At 35.0% G+C, this 21026-nt stretch overlaps 1 protein-coding gene across 8 annotated transcripts; it reads left to right on the forward strand.

Moving 5' to 3' along the window:
• Nucleotides 1–488: 488 nt before the first annotated feature.
• On the forward strand, nucleotides 489–7746 carry LOC107910163 (uncharacterized membrane protein At1g16860). 8 transcript variants are annotated; one of them, XM_041089343.1, is made up of 6 exons: nucleotides 589–797; nucleotides 913–954; nucleotides 3239–4224; nucleotides 4977–5132; nucleotides 5541–5752; nucleotides 7318–7746. In XM_041089343.1, exons 3-6 carry the CDS (start codon nucleotides 3325–3327, stop codon nucleotides 7508–7510), a joined length of 1461 nt encoding a protein of 486 aa, XP_040945277.1. In that variant the 5' UTR covers nucleotides 589–797; nucleotides 913–954; nucleotides 3239–3324; the 3' UTR covers nucleotides 7511–7746. The 8 variants fall into 8 exon arrangements, with proteins under 8 accessions (XP_040945279.1, XP_016693426.1, XP_040945277.1 ...); XM_041089340.1 differs by lacking the exon at nucleotides 913–954 and adding an exon at nucleotides 2069–2182; XM_041089342.1 differs by lacking the exon at nucleotides 913–954 and adding an exon at nucleotides 2156–2365.
• Nucleotides 7747–21026: the final 13280 nt, after the last annotated feature.

The raw sequence follows: 21026 nt of genomic DNA on the forward strand, positions 1-21026 counted from the left end.
GTATTTTCTATTATTTTTAATGATGTTTAGTTAAATTCTAATACTAACTTCTTACAAATATAAAAAAAGGTTACGTATCGAATTGAATAATTTCAACCATAAATAAAACAATTAATAGATATGGAATGCCTCTATTTTAAAAGCTGAAAGCATAAGTTAAGAAGTTTGAGAATAAAACTGATAGAATTTGTAAATATTAAGGGTTAAATTTATTGAATTATTTAGAATTATAATTAGGTTGATAGAATAAGTAAGTATTGAAGACTAAATGTGTTATTATACCGACTAGAAAAGGACTTTATGTAATCAATTTGATGGTGGGTGACCAAAATAAAAACGAATTAAAACATTAGTGTCTAAATTGAAAAATTTTAAAGTTAATTGATCAAAACAGGAATACGAATATAGTTGAGTGACGTTTTCTTTAGTTTACCCTATTTTTTCAATATAATTTTTATTTTATTAAATAATTTTTTAATAATTTTCATGGACTGAATTTGTCATGGAGTTTCGAGTTCACGTGAAATCATCTCACCTAATAACAGCTAACTCCTATAACAACTAAATAGTGAAAAAAAATTGCGGCGATATGGCGTTATGATATATATGAGAGTACGAAATGAACAACAAACGATAACAGTAAAAATATCTTTTAGGACTTTTTAAAGACAAAGTGGGACTGCTGTTGTAAGGATTCTTCCCTGTTCTTCTCTGTGTCTGTTTTTCTTTTCTTCCTCTAACCATAATGTCTCCAAATCTCCTCATTTCCTCATCGATTCTTTCTTCTTTTACTTCAGGTATTTGTTTACTTTACCTTTTATTTTTATTTTTATATATATGCTGCCATTTTATTTCTTCTTAGTTGTGTCCTCTACCCCAACAAAACACCACTAATCTCTGCTCTTTCCTCAGATCTTCCCAATTTCTTGGCTTTTACTCCAAATGGAGATCTGGGTATCGTTTGTTTTTGTGGTTCAGCCTGTAAATTTGCTTCTTTTATTGTTAAAAATGGAAGGTTTTGATATTCTTATACTACAAAAGTTACAATCATTTGGTTTGTTTTTGAAAAAAGTTAAAAATGTAGTCGAAATCTTATAATTTGGACTCTAGGCAGAAAAGAGAAGTTCCTTTAGGTGAGCTCATTAAGCTTGTATATAAGTTTCCTTCTTAGATCTGCTCCATTTGATCAATTCTTGGTGAACAATTAGAATAGGTATCCGTTGTTTCTTTGATTTGGACTGCAAAATTGGTTCTCCAGATTTTAGCTGAATGTAGTAGGAGTGTCTTCTTTATTGTATGATGCCTTTCTTAGAGAGTTGTGAAAGTCTATATCTTTTAGTCAGTAGGAATTCCATTTTGGGCTGTGTTCTTTTTTCAGAAAATACTGTAAAAAGATTAACTTTCTAATATTGGATAAGAATTCTCATAATTTTGGAGCTCTTTATGGCCGGTTATTGGATCTTGTCCCCTTTCCTTGATTTTGTTTGAATGTTGATCTGGGTGATTGATTTTGGTTCTTTATGTGGTTGATGACTGGAATGGTACTTGTTACATGCTTTTATGGAAATTTGAAATGGTGATTCTCTATCAAAATATGAGTACTTTGACTTAATTGATCCTGTTAATTCCTAAGAAACTGTGCAATAGGGGATAAAGACGGCCTTCCTTTAGCATTTTTCTCACAGCTTTGGATTCTCATTCTCTTCTATGCCTTCAGATCCTTTTCTTTCTATTGTCTTCCGTACAAAATCAAGATGTGTTTATATTTACCCGGGTTTGAATGTGGTTGTTTGATAGATGTCTGGTTCGTGAACTTGTTTTCCTCTCTCACTCTCTGAATTTACATGCATGCATATCTATATATTGGCATTATATGATGCCATATGCTTTATGAGTTACAAGGAATACATTCCTATTGGCTAAGACTCCACTAAATTATGTATAATAAGAATTTAACAATGGAAGTATGTTTGTATTGCTTTGCTTTCATTGTTTTAGTGAGTAGGGATAACTATACCTTTTTACTTGATTTAATTAAAGCTATGACATTTATTTCCTTTCCTTTCAGGTGTTTCACAACTTTCTAGTGGTTATCTTTTCTTGAATACCTTCAGCTTTTATCTTGAGATTTAATATTTTCTTGTCCTTCTGCCAGATTTTTTCAACCATGTTAGCCAAAGGGGTAGGGGCTTCAAACCTTGGTTCTTTGTTTGATTGTAGGTTACATTTTGAAGCCCTTTCCGTCCTGATCACTAATATTTTTCAGTCATAAGCTTTCTGGGATTCATTGAGTTAAGCAGTTCTTTATCCAGTTTGTGTAGCTGTGCTGAAATGTGAAGTCAGCCCGTCTAATCCAAGATTTGGAGTTGGTCCCTGTTTTGGATTCTTTGTTCAAGGACATGTTTCTGTTGTGCTTTACTTGCTTGGTTTTATAAATAAAGTTGTGTTGCCTTTGTGACGGTGATACAGTAATGCTATAATCTCAAGTAAATTAAATCTAACAAGCTGTTGAGGGACATCGTAGAACCTTTGGATTTTATAGCGTCAAATGAGTAATCTTAATTTCTATTTCTGTGTTGATATTTAGCAAGCAATGGTATATCTAAAAAGCTGTAATAATGGAAGTGTTCTTGGTTAATTGCTATGAACTGGAATTTTCATGGAGTTCGTTTTCTTTTTTACAATAAGACTCTGTTTATGTGATTCTTCCTTGTCAAACTCTTGTCAAAGATACTTGCTTTCAAGTCTTATCCTTTATTTGGCAAAAGAAGTCCTATCCTTAAGTGACAGTGGTGTAATCATTTTGATGTTTGTTGTAATTTGTCTAATCTTCTTTGAGATCCTGCTAATTGAATTTGCATGTTTCTGCCATCGAATGCTTTGATCATCCTCCAGATTTTCATCTTATTATTGTGTTTTGCCCTTATACAAGATCCTATCTGTTTAGCTAAAAATCTTCCTGCACTAGCACAAATGAAAATCTTAGATAAAATCTAGGTATGAAACCCTGATGCTGCTTCCATATATGTTCAAGAAATTTTGCTTGAATAATTATGTTTTATCATGCATGATATTCATCTATGCTCTCCTTTCTACTGCTATACATGTTTTGTGTTGTTTGCCTCGTTCCTGTCAATCAGCTAGTCACCTTTTGATACCTAGTCTGTGACAAATCCCATATATATATTTCCTATATCATTCGAATGGACCAACCCCTTTCTGCTTTCTGTTTTTGCAGGGTGGCTTTGAGCTTCTTATGCGCGCAGTTGTTAGCAGTAGTTTTTGTGTGATATTTTGGTACCAGCATTCTACATAGGAAGCTAGATGGGTTCTAGATTCCCATCTCATAAGCTTCGCAATGGGCTTTATGTATCAGGCAGACCAGAACAGCCTAAAGAAAGGACTCCAACCATGAGTTCGGTGGCCATGCCCTATACTGGTGGAGATATTAAGAAGTCCGGAGAACTGGGGAAGATGTTTGATATCCCTATGGATGGTTCTAAGTCCCGGAAATCTGGGCCTATAAATACTGTTCCTTCAAGGACTGGATCTTTTGGGGGTGCTGCTTCAAATTCTGGACCAATCATGCCTAATGCAGCGCCTCGGGCAGGCTATACCACATCAGGTCCTGGTGCCACTGGAGGCATGTCCAGCTCAGCATCATTAAAGAAGTCAAACAACTCTGGACCACTGAATAGACATGGAGATCCTGTAAAGAAATCATCAGGTCCACAATCCGGTGGAGTAATGCCGAGTGGACGTCAAAATTCTGGTCCTATTCCTCCTGTTCTCCCTGCAACAGGCCTTATTACGTCTGGACCAATCTCTTCAGGCCCATTGAATTCCTCTGGGGTTCCTCGGAAAGTATCTGGTCCCCTGGAATCTTTGGGATCAATGAAAGTACAAGGTTCTGCCGTTCATAATCAGGCTGTCAATGTTCTTAGCCAAGATGATGACTTTTCTTTCAGGAGGAACTTCCCGAAACCAATATTTTGGGCACTGATACTGCTTTTCGTAATGGGTTTCATTGCTGGTGGTTTTATTTTTGCGGCAGTTCACAACGTCATTCTCCTTCTTGTTGTTGTGGTTCTTTTCAGTGCTGTCACTGCATTATATGTTTGGAACTCTTGTTGGAGGAGAAAAGCTATTACAGATTTCATTGCTCATTATCCAAATGCAGAGCTTAGAAATGCAAAGAATGGGCAATTCGTAAAAATATCTGGGGTATGTAATTTAACTTAATTATTTGATGTGATATTTTCATGATTTCCATAATTTTTTTAACTATTAAAGATTGAAAGGACTGAACAAATTTTCACATAATAGATTCCAGGTTATTCAGTATAGTTTATCTAGTTGTAATGTGCATGCAATGTAGCGATTCCATGTGATTGAGCCTTTAGTAATTCCTGGGATCTTATGTTAATTCTTTAGCAATCACAAAATTCTCTTTAAGACTGTTTAACCTAAATTGTGCAAAGCATTCCTTTTATTTTATCTATGCGGTCTGAAGTTTGGTATTAAATGAAGAAATATAATTCAAGTCAATGCCAAGCTGTTGACTCAATGTCCCTACTCCAACTATTTATTTTCCTTACGTACCTGTATCCAACTAATATCCTGACATGGATGTGGGGTATGATTCTCTAAATTTATGGAAAAACTCAAAAATAATTGAGCATAACTGTTTGTCCGCATAGCTTTATCTGACACTTACCCTCGAGCTTGAGTAATATAGAAAGGCCCATTGTAATTACCATGGGCCTAAATCTGTTGGATGACAAACATGCACATATGGGCATGAACAAGCATTTATTTTATGCACATATGATCCCCTGTAACTGTTGCATATCTTCAAACTAGTGGAAATCGAATTACCGGTAGTTTATGCTTGTGCAGTTCATTGAAATAATTTGATTTGAACTGCTTGTTTGTGTAGATAACATTGATTAAGTGTTTGGTTGTGATTTTTGAAGGTGGTAACATGTGGTAATGTACCTCTCGAGTCATCCTTCCAGAGAGTTCCCAGATGTGTTTATACATCTAGTCATTTGTATGAGTACCGAGGATGGGATTCCAAAGCTGCGAATCATACTCATCGTCGTTTTACTTGGGGACTTCGGTTGCTAGAAGTGAGTAACTGAATTGTTAATTTTTAAGAGAATTTGTTGTTTTCCCGGTTTCTTTGAATTTAGAAGTCATAAAACAAGTCACGGTACTTCACTAGGCTTCTTTCATGTTTGGAATTATCAGATTTATCAGCATGATGCTTCACCAAGTAGTTAAGAAGCTTTGTCAAATAAGTTTTGCAATATAGTTGGGCAAAAACAAAACTCTTTTTGTTGTTTTTGAGAAGCTGGATAATTGTCGTCATATTCTCTTTTCTGTGTTCTAAATTCAAAATTATCTTATTGTTATATTAAGAGGGTATTGTTTACACACTCCATCCTGGGATCTTAGTCGTCGGAAGATGAAACCTTTTTATCTGAGCTTGAATGTCATATTTTTGAATGTAACATTTGTGTATGTCATTTCAACAGAGGCGTGCAGTAGATTTCTACATCTCGGATTTCCAGTCTGGGTTGAGAGCATTAGTAAAAGCAGGCTATACAGCTAGGGTGACTCCTTATGTGGATGATTCGATTGTTATAGATGTCAACCCAGCTAATGAAGCATTATCTCTGGAGTTTGTCAGATGGTTGGGAGAAAGGAACCTTTCAAGTGATGACCGTGTAATGCGAATGAAAGAGGGGTAAATGTTCTATCCAATTCACAGTTTCATCATAATATTAAGTGCCTATGTTGCAGGAAGCTTTGTTATTCAGACTTGGGTGTGAGTGTCGGCTGCGAGTATGTGCCTGACATGGGTATAATCAGATTTTTTAAAAGTTCTTTTCCATGTATTTGAAGGATCCTAGGAGGTTATATCCCCATATTTGTTCTTGGATACGAGTATTAGACACAAGCACTTAAAAGGAAAAAAAAAAAAAAAACAGGAACAATAAATGGTATCTTGAGAGTCTATTAGATTGTTGGCTGATAGGGCTTATTCTCGAGTTTTTAAATTCTTAGAAGTCATTTCCTATAATGTCATTTTCAAGATGGGCGGTCTTGTGTTCTTCTCTTGCTGTAAGGATTAGGTGACTTATTTATTTATTTCGGGTCTTAAGCTGGGATGAGGGAATGAAGCTTAATGTAAGATGGCCTGGATAGAGGGGGCAAAAATCTAATTGAACCTGAAAAACTGTTTCGACGGATCCAAGATTGAACTTGTTTCTTTCCAAATTGAATGAAAAAGTCAGACCCGAATCTGAAACATTTTGAGCCAAAGGCAATTTGAACTCTAGAACAGCTTGAACTTGAAGCAGTTTGAACCCAAAGTAATCCGAACCTGCAATGTCTGATTGAAAGTTGAGACTGGTCCAGTTAAAACCCAAAATGACTTGAACTGTAATCAACCTAGGTTTGACCAAATTTGAAACAAACAATATCCAAAATGGTCCTCATCTGAGATGACTCAAACATATGCTGTTCAAACTCAAACTGCTCAACCTAAAGTCGTTAGAACTCCAAATTGTCAAAACTTAGACAATCCAGACTTGAATTAGCCTGAACTAGAAGATAGATAGATTGACTCAAACCAGCACAATTGCCACCTCTAGCCCTAACACAAAGATGTACATTTAGCTTAGATAAATGTGGATTGTTAATTATCAAGCTTTGTTATATTGGGCTGTCTTTTGCAGCAGCATCGTACTCATTTATGGTTGAGCTGACCCAAGTGTTGCCTGAACTATGAACTAAATGATACTAAATTTAGGGTTGTTTAAGAAGGAAGTGTGGAAGGTTGTTCAGCTTGAGGTTGAGTGGGAAGGTTAAATGCAACTTAGACCAGGTTGTGGTTTTTGCCTAGTTTACACTGTAATAGTCTGTTGAATGTGCACTTGTTCCTTTTTGAAAATTTCATTTCAATTAAATCAAGGAAGCCTTGGGTGCTCGAGGCGTGGCTCTTAGTAGTTCTAGCTGTAACTTCTAATCATATGAGATGCTATTTTGTTTGTGTTGTAGATAATTTTTTATTAGTTGGCTAGTAAAAGCATTTAAGCTTGGTCAACAACCTCTTTGCTGGGTGGCAAGAAAATGAGCTGTGATGCATGTAGGCTTGGGTTCAAGCCTGAGCAGCCCCACTCCCATTCATAATACTGAAAAATGAAAATCATTTAAGCTTGTTTATCCTGAATCTTACAATAATTTGGTTTGAAAAACCATGAATAATGTTGTAAACTATTTTGAAATTGTGATTTTATGTTTTTATAGGTATATCAAGGAAGGAAGCACTGTTAGTGTAATGGGAGTTATTCAGCGAAACGACAATGTGCTTATGATTGTTCCTACATCGGAGCCAATTACAACTGGATTCCAATGGGCCAAATGTATCTTCCCTGGGACCCTTGAGGGAATTGTATTAAGATGTGAAGACACGTTGAATAACGATGCCATACCGGTTTAGTAGCATGTGCATTGTAAACTTTCTCAAGTAGAATTCTTTTAAAATTTATGTGCTTCCTTTTCGATTCTTATATGGCAACGGTGGTGGCTTTGGTAAAGGTCGGGGCAGGCATTTTCTTATCCTTTGAACTTTGTATAGCTTTTCCTGGTTTCTTTGTTGCTATGCAGTTGAGTCTTGGTTTTTGAGAAGGTTTGTCAGATATTATATAGAGAAAGAAAAACATTACATTAATTGCATTACGACGTGTTTAATATCTTCGTGTTTATATGACAGTTTTGGTTGGTGTTTATTGGCAAGGGAAAAAATAACTAAAATCCACATGACAGGTATATTCTTGATACAAGATTTGAGTTTGAAGGTTGGGGGTGGTTCCTTGGGTTCGGTGTAAGGACAAGCAAAGAGCCGTAAGACTGAATGGGGTTGGAAGTATAACGGAAAAAGGACAGGCTTGTAACTTATTTGAGAAAAGTGAAACAAAAAATGGGGAGTTCTCCCATGGAAGAGAAGAAAAAAGGAGAGGCTTTTTTTCCTTGGCCCATTTACTCTATGTATAGAGGTTTTTCGTGGGATTTATGTAATGATGCTCTCTTAAGTGTAGAGTGGTTGTGGAGCATTGAATATGTTTATGCATAACAATTGCTTCTTATTGAAGTGAAGGTTATATTGTTTAGAACAAAAGTATGGATGAAGTCTCTATGTCCTAGGTGAGGTTATTTTTTATAAGAATTTTCTTTTGTATATTTTTCTGTAAAATATGAAAAGGTAAATTGTAGGAACTAAGTAGATATTATTCTTAGTTCGTTGCTTTTGAATAAGGACACATTGTACAATTGCGAGAGTTTCTTAGGGCAAAGTATGAACGTGCTAGGTGTGAATGTGCGAAGCCTTGTAGGTAAAGTACAGATATGTGAAGTGTTTTTGAAAAGGCTTGTAACAAACAGATTCTTAATGGTGTTGAAAAGTTCAGTTTTAGATCAGATTTATTGAGTTGAGTTAATTCTTAATGCTGTTGAAAAATTCGGTTTTCGATTAGATTTATTGAGTTGAATTAGTAAATTATTAAAATAGAATAATTATGAGTCAAGTATGGATTGAAAAAAATTAAATTATTAAGTATTATTGAATTAAATCAATTATTAAAAATAAAACATGAATTCAATTGCAAAAGTGTAACTACTATTAAGTTCTAATTTGAGGAATATAAAAGGGAACTAATTAGAAATTAAACTAAGAACTATAGAATAAATAAACCAAATTAATGATAGTATAGTGGGATGAAATTTTTAAGTCATTCATCATTATTATTATAATTCACATGACATAATGATTTTATGTTAACTAATTAAATAAGATTAATCATAGCACTAATCTTTGTATATATATAGAGAGAGAATGTGTAAATTCATCTCCTTTCTTAAGTTGTCATCCATGCATTAGAAAGAACGAATAAATTTCTTCTTATTTCATTAAGCATTCGGTTTAAATTGTAAAGGTAATTAAAATATTTCTTTTGAATTTTTTATAGAATTTAAATCATCTAAGATTAGTAAATCATGCTCAACTGTTAGATTCATTAATTATTGAACTTTAATTTAGATGCCATTAAATGATGCTGATGAAATCAAGCTTGGTAAAGATGGATTCTTAAATGACAAGTTTAGATTTTGGTAAGACTAAATTAGAAAATGAAAAAATGTATTGATTCAAGTTGAAATTATGTTTAAGAATTTAGTACTTATATGTGTTATTAAGGACTTAATTATAAGGAATAAAAATATTACCATTAATATACATCAAACATATATGTAGCAGACACAATCATGTGGATAAAAAATATTTATTAAGCATAATTGTTAGTTATTCCAAAAGATTATGCATAGAACTCTTAAGTCGCATTGGTCTTCTAGGCTTGTAACGTTCTGAGGCTTAGGACTGTACAAGTTCAAAGAAAGATATGGTGCAAAACAGTTCAAACACTAGAAATAGTTAGACACATGACATTGTTCCCTCTCTTCCCTCTTAATGTCCCATCTAAGCTCACTGCCTTTTGTCTCCCTCTCTCACCTACCTTATCTCTCCATACAAAATATAGAATATAATACTAGCAACTATAGTAAGCTTAACGAGTTTTTGTGCATTGATGACTGAGTTTTCTTTCCTTTTTGTGACTTTTTGTTTTGTCACTTTGACTTTTTACTCTTTTCTTAGTCACAATGCTTTTGTTTTCATTCTATACTTTTTCTTCTCGTTTTTAATTTCAACCTTTTTTGGATTTTTCTTTTTCACACATTTTTACCTGACCTATAATCATTGTATCACATTGTTTCTTCCTATTTCACTCTTTTTTCTTTTTCTTTTTGAAACCATCATGATGTATCTACTTAAACCCTCAATATCTATGGCTTGACGTTTATTTCGTAATGTATTAAGGGACCAAGGATAGGGAAGAGTTCAAGTTTTATGTGTGGTCTTTGGGTTTCAAATTTGTTGGTTCATCAATAAGGAGTTAGCAGGCTCAAATAAAGGAGACTAGGAATTATAGCATTAAGGTATGGTCATTTGAAAAATGGCTATTCAAACAATGCCTTAGGTCATCCCTAAGCATCCCACCGTACACAATTTCTTTCATACTTCGAATTAAATCAAATGAATAATAATTAATTCAGGCATTCATGTCTCTACGACTATCTTTAAGACTTATATCTCATATGACATCATAAAAAATTCTTCCCTAAGTACTTCTAAACTATTATGCAATTTAACTAAGTAACCTAATAAATTTCCCTTCAAAATAATCAAATTATCTCATATCAATAAAAAATTTCACACTTGGCAAGAATCATTACATGCTTTATTATTTTTAACCATTATTCGTAGTATTAATATAAACCAAGCACCATGTAACAAAAACAATAATATTTTTTTCAATAATTAATAAACTAAATCAAAGTAAACATACAAACAAAAACACACACAAACTAATCCTATTTACTTCTCCCCTATAGTTTAGAACATACATTGCCTTTAGTGTAAAATAATTAAAGTGCAAACAAGAAATCTTCCCTGAGTAGGCCGAATCCTTGTTGTTATGATAATCTCAAGGTTTGTTTGCTCCAAGTGGATGAAAAAGTACCAAAAAAAAATACTACGACAAAAAAATATGAAATATAATGTAAAGAAAATAAAAATAAAAAGAAGAGAAAAAAATAATAAGTGTTGATAATGGATAACAAAACTTCTCAAATGAACTTGGCCCTTAATGTTGCAAGGTTGTGTTCTGTCTAGGATGTCGCAACATTAGGATACGATGTTACGACATTGAGCCCAGTTTCTGGCTTCTTAAATTTTTTCAGTTCTGTCACTTTATGGTATCTACACCTGCTATGGGGAAAAACTAAGCGCAACTAAGATTAATAAAATAAAAAAAATAAAATTTAAAGGACGAAATAAAAGTTCTTTAAAAATCGGGATGATCCGTGTCACCACTATTGAAGAACTTCCAGTTGGTTCTCGACACTTTGACCTGACGTTTGTTCCTCTGTCGATGTATGTGAACCAACCCCTTCAGCCAATTCGAATGATGTTGCCTTATTTTTGATCGACACGGCATCCACATTGCAAGCCATTTGGTATCAAATCCGAGCCAAGCCCAAATCATTTTTTGGGGTATTATTACCTCGAGCTTCTTCCTTTCTATGTCACGTGAAGTTTTGGTCTCTCAAGCTTTGTTTCCTTTTTTAGATGAGAATGAGTTGAACTCATTGATCTTTTCGGCTGTTAACTTCTTTGCTATGGCCAGAAAGTGTATTGACTCTTCTACACTTTCATTTAAAATCAATTTAAGCTCTATGTTAGTGGTTACTTCTACTTTTACGTTAGCGACTAAATCTACTATTATGTTCGATTCTACGTCAATTGGATCAGAGACCTCTTCATCCATATTCAATTATCCCCATGATCTTTGGTTCCAAGCTTTTGTTGATTGTTATTGTCTAATTCAAGGTGATCAATCATAATACGGGGATCTTTAGGATCAAGGTTGGGAACATCATGCACGACCTCTTCCCTTGGAGATAGTGCCTCAAGTATTTCTTGCAGCATTTTCCTCATTTGTTTCATTATGTTTGACGTGTTTGATAATCTTTCGAAGTTGGGCGACTCAGTAGTTTCACATGAGGGCATCTTATGCAAATCAGAATGAGGCTCATATGAGTGTTTAGGCATATCATTGTCTTTTTTGTATGACTCATAATGAGGTATGTATGAGTACTCATTGTTCTCACATTCATTATCATCACTCCATTGGTTTGTTGCGGCTCAATTTAACCAACCTATTATGTAGTTCCATTCGTCGTCCCAAGAAGTCCTTTCATCATTAAACCACCTGTAATCAATTTTTTTCATAATTAAATCTTTTAGTCAACAAGGTAAATAAAAAAATTGAGAATAAAAATAATACAATTAATGAATATAAAAATTAGTACACTATCTAACTCGTTCGTCTTTTGACTAATGTTATTTGTAAGTAATTAATTCAATAACAATTATCACCGTCGCAATCCCCAACAATGACACTAACAACTTCACCACCTCTGGACGTACCAACGTTCAGAGTGTGAATACTGCTACAAAATATATGGAATTGAGGCAGTGTTTGCAAGCATATGGGTCATGCTGGAATATAGTTTGTTTACAACGAAACATTTAGTAAGTATTTCGAGGATAGTACCCAAGGGGTTGTAGTTTGAGAAAAATTTCTATTAAGCCAATTACCAAAAATAATTACTAATCTACTCGATTCATGAATTAGTAGTGTTAACCAGGAAGCAATATGATAATGATAATGATAATAATAAACTAAATAAATTTAACTTAACCTAAATCTACTCCTAGGTTCATGTATCAGCTTTTTCTATTCTTTGTTTGGACTATGTGATTTCCTTTAGCCTAGATCCAATTGTTTTAACTAATTAATTATTGATGTAGGGATCTATTCAACCAGCTAGTCATCAACCTAGTTGCGCCTCTGGTGTCCAACTAACCTAATGAGTCGACAAGAACTACTTATCTCTAGACCTCACAGTCCAGACCGATTCAGGGCTAAGGTGTTCATGGATAGGCCATACCAATTTTGGGTTAATTACCACCTAAATGACTTCCTAGGGTCGTCATGCCTAGGGCTTAAGTTCTTCCTCTCCCAAATAGCTAATCTGTTAAGAAAACTCTACCTTTCAATCAATTAATAAGACTAATACAATTGAAATATGCGAAATATATATAAAGTATAAACTAATTACAATCTTTATACAAACATGCAATTAACAATGTTAAGAAAAAAATATAAAGAATATAATAAAGGAAAGAGATGCTCATGAATTTATTGATGAAAGTGTGGCTCCGGAACAATCTCCACTCGTAAAAGTCTCACTTTGGGATAGGATCTTCCGGTTACAAGAACATAAAATAACCTAAGTAAAACTAAGAATGAAATAAAAACCTAAGAATAATTTCTATCTCCCTAAAATAGTGTGTTTAAACTGATTACAATGGCCTTTATATAGGCTAAACTTGGAATATTAAAGTTCCTAAATTATCCTTGAAGTCCTTAGAGTTTGACTAGGACAAATACTCCTAATTTCCATAAAAAATGCAATTATCTCGTGCAAGGAGTTTTTAGGCTATGCAGGGGCGATGTTGAAACATAGGCCTGCAGTGTTGCAACATTAGACTTGGTGTCATGACATAGTAGGAAGTGTGTCACAACATCGAGGGCAGTTTCACTCCAGAACTTATTTTTGGTTTATGTCTTTGATGTTGAGATATCAGTGTCTTGGTGTCACGACATAGGCATCAGTTTTGGCCCGAATATGCATCTTTAGCTCCCAACTTGACCTACAAGGCCATGTAACCTTATTTAGATATATAAAATGCAATAAAACTACTAGAAAGCATAAATTACTACCTTAAGTATGAAAACGTAAATATATACTAAGATGCTTGATTTAACTATTAAACAAGCTAAAATTATGTATATAAAAGATGTAAATAATAGTTTAATTCATGGCAGATCAAAATCCAAAATTACGAAATCGACTGGGATGATAAATCTACGCACCTTTACCAACACATCTTCAAATACCCCTTTTGGTTGTAGCGAGACCTACCAACTAACTGTAGTGTGATATGTGTGTTTTTAAGTTCCCCTAACCTGAGTTTCTTGAACGTTAATAGGGGCATTAGATTTGTACTGGATCATAGATCTCATAGGGATTTACTAAAGTGAATATCCTTTATCTCTATAGGAATTGTAAAACTCCTTGGGTCTTTCAGTTTTGGGGGTATCTGTTTAGAAATTATTACACTACAAGATGCATCTATATTAACTTGCTATTCTATTTTCATTCTCTTACACCTAGTCATGATATCTCTTAAGTACTTAGTGTATTTCAGAACTTTTTGAATTAATTCTATCAGAGGCAAGTTAACATTAAGCGACTTAAATAAGTTTGGAAAACTTACAAATTTCGCTTCATCCCATTTTTGTCTATCCTCTAGCCGTAAGGGGAATGGTACCTTGGTTAGTACAATTTCTCTGTTCGACTCATCTACTGGCTTGACTACCTTTTTTGGTTCTGGTTCAACATCATTTTTTCAAGGAGCTTCTTCCTAAAGATCATCGACATCTTCGTTCTCCTCTTGAGTGGGGTTGTTTGGGCTACTCAATACTTTACCCGAACGGAGTGCAATTGCTTTCACGTGATCCCTCCCTTCCCTTTGAGTATTATTCTAGGTATTGATAGGGATCCCAGTGCCAAATTACCTTTTGATATCTCCCATCATGCTCATCAATTAGCTCATTTGATCCTCGAGTTTCATCAATGTCTTTGTTGTTTGAGTGCACTAAGATTGCACCTGTTTCACTTCGGTTCGCATTGATTGCATTTCTCCCTCAATTTGATCTAGTCTTTAACCACATTCAGTACGGTTAGTTGGGTTGGCCCTTTCATGAGGTTTATGTAGATATGAAGGTTGGTAAGTAGCAGTTTTTTTAACAGAACTAGAATTGTTACCTCCTCCCTGATTTTCGCCCCATCTCAGATTCAGGTGATCTCTCTAGCCAGGATTGTAAGTATTTGAATAGGGATTTCCACCCTTATTCCTGATGTAATTCACATTCTCAGTTGGGTTATCAAATTATTGACCAAGGGGTCTATCTCCGCAAAATATTAAAGATCCTCTAGATGTTGATTCTATTCGATTAATTCTGTCCAAGATCTACTGGTATTTATCCTCCTCTTGAACAACTTTTACTACAAATGGTCTCTAGCCATATGTAAATCATTCATTTGGCTATTGACTGGAATTCATCGCCATGTTTTCAATAAGGTCATATGCATCCTCATATGTTCGGTTTATCAAGGCTCCTCTTGTAGCTCCATCTAGTCTTGATCTTGCATTTGCATCTAACCTATTGTAGAACATCTGTAACTGTAACCAATCGGGTAGATTATGATGTGAGCATATTTAAACCAACATCTTAAATTGTTCCCAAGCTTCGTGAAAACTCTCTCTTTCTAATTGCTTGAATGTTGAAATCTCCCTCATGAGTTGGACAGTCTTGCTAATAGGAAAAAACTTGTGTAAGAACTTCTCCACAGGTTCGTTCCATGTCGTGATAGATTCTAGTCTCTCTTTCTAATTTCTCACTGACCTAACGAATTCAAGTCAGTAGGACCAGGACCTCTCTCATTCAACACCTTAGTCTTTTTCTTCATTTTCACTCTTTGGGCGTTTATTCTCTTCCACTATTTTGGTCCTCTCAACCAAGGTTTTGAAAAATCTTTCTAAAATCCCTGACACCACTTGGGACAGTACATCATTCCTAGTCTTTTGGTTTTCATGTCACATCCCAAAAATTAGGTTAGTAGAAATTGGGTTAATGAACCGAGAGTTTTCACGACCGAATTTTTATTTAGATAATTTTTTACTCATTTGATAATAAATAAATATCAATAACATTGATTGAGTAGTGGTAGAGCTGTCATTGATGATCTGAGTTCGAATCCCTTCCCTCTCATTAATTTCATTTTGGTGCTAATTTGTTTTAAACCCTTAGGAAAAGCCATCCCAGGTTTTTAAATATTTTTTTGTTAAAATAAAAACAAGGAAGTGTGTAGTCTAGTGGTTTAATAACTCTTTAGTTATACTAGTGGTCCTAAGTTCAAGCCCCTATGTTCACACTTCTTTAATTTAATTTTTAGACAGTTTTCCATGTGCTTTTAGTGCTTGCCGTCCACCCCATTTTCACCATAAATAGGAGGATTCCTTTCCTCCAATATAAGTCAAACTTACCTTAAGTTGAGGGACCATAATCCCCTTTTTAACTCAATGTCTCCCTCTTCTTGCTAAAACTTCTTACCTTGCCTTAGTTGAAGTTCATTAAACCTAGTCATGGTTGATCAAGCTCTCATCACCCCTTTTCCGTCCTTACCTCCCTTTTACTCCCATTTTCTTTCTTCTTCATTTCTTTTCTCACCCATTTTCCCTCCATTTTGCAAAATAACCACTACCATTTCTTTTAGGTTTTTCTCCTTTCCTCCACCGTGACCGAAGCCTTCACCACTGACCATCATGCCTCGTACCCACCGCACCTCCTCTCATCCACTTTTTCTCCTCCCATCACCGTCGCAATCGCAAGTCTCTTTTCTCCTCTATTTTTCTCTTCCCTTTTTATTTTCTTCTCCAACCTTGTTGTATTGAAACCTATATAGTTTCTTTTCTTCAGCCATTGCAAGATCATCGTTCCTTCGTCACTTGTCCACCGCTGAGCCGCTGCCATCACCACCGTCGGTGATTGAGTTTATTCCCTTTTCTTCCTTCTCTATTTTTCCATTCCACATATTGATTAAACTTATACTGACTTTGCTCTAACAATTCTTTTAGATTGCTCAACTTATCGATCTGGTTCCTTTCTCAATTGATTGTCCATCCTGGTTTAACCAAGTTGTAAGTGTGGGTTATTTGGATCGTAAAATCCTTCTCTTGATAATTTCATATTATGGTCGAATGATATAATGGCCATAGAGATAATGTTACATTTTATTATAATTTATTATTTATTTATTATCATACTAATACTATTCGTTATCATTTGAAGGACCAAATGATAATCATAGGGGAGACCCCTAAGTTCACATTAGAAATAATCTTTTTGAGAGTCCAAAACCGTGGGGTAAATGTTGGTGAGACTATTAGTAATCAATCTTTACGTGATTAATTTTTTTAAAAGATCATAACTAATAAACATTACACATGTGTTAGATTCGTCTTGCAAGTTAGATCAAAGTGAAATCGTTAATAAGAATTGTGGCAAATCGGATCTTCGAGAAAAGGTGTAGGATCATTACTATTCCTTGTATATGATATAATTATTTTATTATATTAATAACTTAATTATAACAAATCATGAGCACACTAAATATTCAGGAAGAGTTAAAAAAATTATCAGAATGTACACCAAGTAAGTGACTCTAACCGAGTGATTTTATGAAACACATGATAACTGATGTGGTTATGATTGTGACTATGATGTAGTGTAGATCTCAACCTCATGATATGTGATGTATGGCTTATGTGATATATGTGATGATTTAAACATGTGAGAATTATATATGTGTACGTTAAAAATATTGAGATCCATGATCTAATGTGAAAAGCATGTTTAACGTGTTAAAAGTGATTATCAAGTTATACGTGATTATGAGAGCATGTTTACATGCACAAGTGTAAAAGTGACCATATGTGTTAAAAAGTGAATTTGCCATATCATATGTATGGGGTGGGTAATTTTGAAAGGTGGAAGCAATGACAGTATATCTGCAAATTAGTGGTGACTTGTCCACAAAAGTGTTATTAGTGGTAGTTTATCTGCAAATCAGTGGTAGCTTGTCCACAAATGGTGATTTGGATGGACGATTTCTGAGGAACTCGATATTGGTGTGTAGCGGGGATGGATAGGAAATTTTATAAAATGTGCAACATTTTAAAATATGCATTGACATGTTCATTAGTAAGTATCAATGTTATAATTTATGAATATTATAATTATTGATATGTTGAGATTGATATTTCATTATGTATGTGACTATGTTTGTGTTGATCTCACACCGGGCTCTTTAAAGCTCACCCATTCTACTTTTGTGTTTCAGATAATCCTTGTGGTTAGGACTCGGATTCGGTCATCAGAGATGCTCTCAGAAAATGGTTTTTAAATAAATATGGACTTTTCTTTATGATTTGGATTTTTATGGACTTTATTCCTATTTGAGACTTTTTATGTTATATTATGATACTGTGGCATGAGACTTTACTTTGGGGATTTTATTCTAATTTGCTGACTCGATTTCATGACATTAAATTTTAAAAATTGTATAAGTTAGTATTTGATAAGATTTTGTATGAAACTCGATTTTGAAAATAAAATCTATCAATAATATATTTTCCCACTGTATTTCTTAAAAAAATGAGTTTTTAACAAAATTAGACTTAGTTTTCAAAATTATAAATGTATACAATATAAAAATGATTTATGTAACACCCCAAACCCGGCCCAAACGTTATGGCCGAATCTGGCGTGTCACATCAAAGCATCAATCAAAGCCTGCATTTGTTGTTAAAGGTCCATTTCTGGCATTGATACTTTAGGTTATTCCTATCGTGGAAGCTACTAAAGTTTGAATTGTAAAAACATCTGTTTTTGGAAAATAGTTGTTAATTTTGAAAATTCGTGTGTAGCAGTTTTAAATAAGGAAATCTACAGCCTTTTTAAAAAAAAATTAATCCCTCAAAGGCCTTATAACAGAATTAAAACCCAAAATATAAAATTTAAATGAAAAGTCTACAGCAGAGCGTCAACGGTCGTTTGGCCACCTCCGAGTCTCTTGTGGCTCCAAATTGCCTAAGGCTGGGGATTACCTGCACAGTTAGACAGAAGGGTGAGTTTGTGAAAACTCAGTGTGTAATCCCTTATAATACAAACAGTTAGATATACGGTATGCAGAAACAGACCCGGGCCTGAGCCCATTAACAGAACCAGGTGGACCTAAGCCCATTACAGAATCAGTATTAGATGCAAATATGCAGACAGAAATCCAGCCCCATCCAACCAATACACCACCCGTACCAACCAACACACCATGTGGGGATAAAATTGACCCACCCAACCAATACACCAAGCTTAGCATCGGCTGTGGCACTAAGTCAACAGAACGGCTCGGCACCATAGACAGAACGACTAAAAGCCATAAGTATCGCAACAACGCTGCCAAATAACAGAATGACTAAAAGCCATAAGCAAAAAGGCAGTAAGCCTTGAACAGAACGGCTACAAGCCATACACTTCCTCCGTCAATATTAACCCAACCCCATGCAGAATGACATGCCATAGTAACATACATGAATGTAGGATGTCATGCTTAGTATTGGTCATATAACTTTCATACATACATCAGTCAACCTACCATTAGGGGTGTAGCGGTCATTTCATCAGTTAGGGGTAAAATGGTAATTTTACCCCCAGGGGTATTTTGGTCATTTTACCCTTCGGGGGTATTTCATTCATTTTACCCTTCGAGGGTATTACGGTAAATTTACCTGTCGAGGTGTTTTGGTAATTTTATCCTTCAAGGGTATTTCGATAATTTTACCCTTAGGGGGTATTTCGATAATTTGCCTACGAATCACACGTAGGGCACACCACTCGAGCGATCGCACACCCGTGTGGTCTAAAATGTTGTGTTCATGACTTTTCGGCTTTCGTCGATTTGTAGTTGAGTGTGGGTTTGATTACACACACTCTTTCGGCATTACGACAGTAATGATTTACGGTGTACAATTACACACCTGATTGCGAAATCGAGTGAACAGTTCGCCGCCAAGGCCTACATTCATTCAAGGTATACCGTTAGTTTTCCCATCATTAACGTTCACGATACTTAAACCCAAATCGTCACTCACTACTCACCTTGAACGAATGAGAATTACTTAATGCCCTTGGATCGTCAAATAAGAATCGATCACACGGCCTCGCCGATTATTTTCTTGAATAATGAAACCTATAAGACTGGGTTGTTTACAAAAAATAAGACTTAAGGCGCCAATATTAAAACGCAGCACCATCGACAAACAAGCCAAATTACCCCCTTCACAGATACAATTGAAAAACGAAAGAAGAATCTTAAATACCTCAGCACTCCCGAGGAACCTTCTTAAATCGCAATGAGTGCAGTACGTGAGAAAAGAAATGACAATCGGTCAGTAAGGTTATTCGGTTTTGAGAAAGAAAAGTAGAGAATAGCTTTTGATTACTTACCGATAGTTAGAACCTTTGTAGTAGATCGACGCAAAGAAGGATGAACAACAGTGATATTCGGCCAGCCCAGAATAGAAGGTGAACAGAAGTTAAAAGAAGAGAATAGGAAGGTTCAGCTAGGCTATGAAAGAATCCAATTGCAGAAGAAAAAAGGTACTGAAAAATAGATATTAGGTTTGACCAAGAAGAGAAAAAGAGCGTAGCAAAGATGTAGAGAAGGAATAACACGAATGGTCAGTTTCGTAGCACAAAAAGAACTAGAGGGAACCTGACAAAAAGATGCACGAGTGGTCAGTTTTAGTTTCGGCACTAGAGAAAAATAAAGAGAAGTCCAAAACCCAAAATGTTAGAGAGAAAATTTGGCACCTATACACTCACCAATTGTCGAAATGCACCAAATGAGTTCCCTTCGCCGAATTTGCACGATTCAGCTACAACACTCATCTCCTCCAAATATTTCCCTTTATCCCTGCTTGATATCCTCTATAACAACCTCTAAAACCCATTCAAACTCTCACTCTCACCCAACAGAGTTTGAAACCACCTCAAACTCCTGCCGCCTCAAGCTAGCAAAATAAATATCCTTTTTGCTTGCAATGGGATTCGAACCCAAGCTCCCTCAATAGCTCAACACACCACTTGCCTCCTTGCCACCAACACTTTTGTATCACATTTTGTCTTCAATTAAATATAAGGTCTAAAGACCAAAGTCCAGGTTCCTTTAAAAGAAAAACCAAAATAAATTACAAGAGCCAAGACTTGAACCCAGGCTCCCTTATAACCTTAATGATGCCACAACCACTAGACCACAGGCTTCCTTATGACATTTTTTTAACACAATAATTTAAAAGGCCTACATCCAAGCATCCAGGGTTTTATCCACTTAAAACCAAAATTTTTGCTAAAGCCCAGGTTTGAACCCAGAACTTTTCCAACTCCTCTCAGGATCCTTAACCACTAAAGCAGACATACTTTTGTGCATAGTTTCCTAACCGTTCCCTTGCTCAAGGCCCAATACTTCTAGGCCCAAATTCTGGGACATTACAATTTAGAAGTACGATTGAAAATGCAAACTAATTTTGAATAAAAGATTAAATGTCTACGATTGAGATATTAATTATTTCAAATCCTAAAATTTGCACGGTT

The sequence above is a fragment of the Gossypium hirsutum genome, chromosome D02, assembly GCF_007990345.1.
Source record: "Gossypium hirsutum isolate 1008001.06 chromosome D02, Gossypium_hirsutum_v2.1, whole genome shotgun sequence".
NCBI classification, from domain to species: domain Eukaryota; kingdom Viridiplantae; phylum Streptophyta; class Magnoliopsida; order Malvales; family Malvaceae; genus Gossypium; species Gossypium hirsutum.